We start from the raw sequence: 1,072 nt of genomic DNA, 5'->3' as shown, positions 1-1,072 counted from the left end.
CCCGCCCCGCCCCGCCACAGCCTCCCTTCCGCCCTGCATGAGCCTCGCCGAGGGGTTCGGCCGGGGGGTTTTAATGGCATCACAGACGCAAATATAAACCTCTCGCCGCCGAAGACATCCGACGCACCGCCGCAGCCACTGCAGTGTGCAGTGGTACAGTAGTGCAGGGGCGCCGCACCCTCATCGGAACGCCCCGAAGAACGCCTCGTGGTGCAGCGTCAGAGAGAGGAGGGCGGAGGGCGGCGTGGAGGAGAGGGGTGGGGTGGGGGTAAGAGAAGTCGCGCCACCAAAACTCGTAAAACTGTCGGGGACGCCCGGGGGCTGCGTTGACCGCGCGAGGGGGGAGGGGGGGGGGGCAGCAACTGACCTACCCGCGGACGGACCGCGACGGGACGAGGGGACGCGAGGGAGAACGCCGAGGCCGTCTCCAGAGCCTCCAAAGCCGTCCACGAGGCAGGGTGGCGGGGCACGCCGTCGTCGGTGCTCGGCCTGCTACGCACTGGGGCTGCGCCCTCGGGACCTCGTCATGTCGCTTTGTCATCCCCGCCCTCTCGGCTGCCCCGCCCCGCCCCACCCGGCCCCGCCACGCCCCGGGGGCTGGGCGGCCTAGTGCTCGCGCCAGTCAGTGCGGGGAGCGCCGCGGACACGGGCCGAGCAGCGTGAGCGCGGAGAGTCATGGTGCCCGGGGCCCGGCGGTGAGCCCGGCGGTGAGGAGGCCAAGAGGAGCAGGGCGATGAAGCCGAGCCAGCGTAGCCAGAGCAGCGGGCCGCTGGGCCGGCGGGGCTCGGCCCCGGGCACGGTCGCGCCGCCGTCCACCCGCGAGGCCTCGGCGGCGGGGCCGGGGGGAGGTCGCGGCCGGCGCTCGGCGTCACGTGACTCGAGCGGCAGCCGCGAGGTGCGCTGCGCCTGCCAGTTCTACCAGAGCGACAGCCTCCTGCCCGACCGACTCTCGCTCGTCGGCACGCCCGGCGGCACCCGGCCCTCCTCGAGGAACGCCTCGGCAGCCGCCAGCTGGCGCGCCACCATGGGGTGAGTACGCCCCCCGCCACGCCCCACCACGCAGCTATCAGCT

At 73.8% G+C, this 1,072-nt stretch overlaps 1 protein-coding gene across 1 annotated transcript in view; it reads left to right on the top strand.

The window, feature by feature from the left end:
* Positions 1-614: 614 nt before the first annotated feature.
* Positions 615-1,072, top strand: part of LOC113216770 (PHD finger protein rhinoceros) — a 25,092-nt gene continuing 24,634 nt past the window's right edge. Inside the window, exon 1 of the mRNA XM_026436592.2 lies at positions 615-1,029. Within this exon, the coding sequence (XP_026292377.2) occupies positions 734-1,029 (296 nt within the window). The 5' untranslated portion in view covers positions 615-733. The remainder of the gene's footprint in view (positions 1,030-1,072) is intronic.

This window comes from Frankliniella occidentalis, unplaced genomic scaffold (assembly GCF_000697945.3).
Source record: "Frankliniella occidentalis isolate FOCC.00 unplaced genomic scaffold, Focc_3.1 Scaffold59, whole genome shotgun sequence".
NCBI lineage: Eukaryota > Metazoa > Arthropoda > Insecta > Thysanoptera > Thripidae > Frankliniella > Frankliniella occidentalis.
The sequence above is the reverse complement of the archived record's forward strand: the minus strand, read 5'-3'. Positions and strand labels throughout refer to the sequence as shown.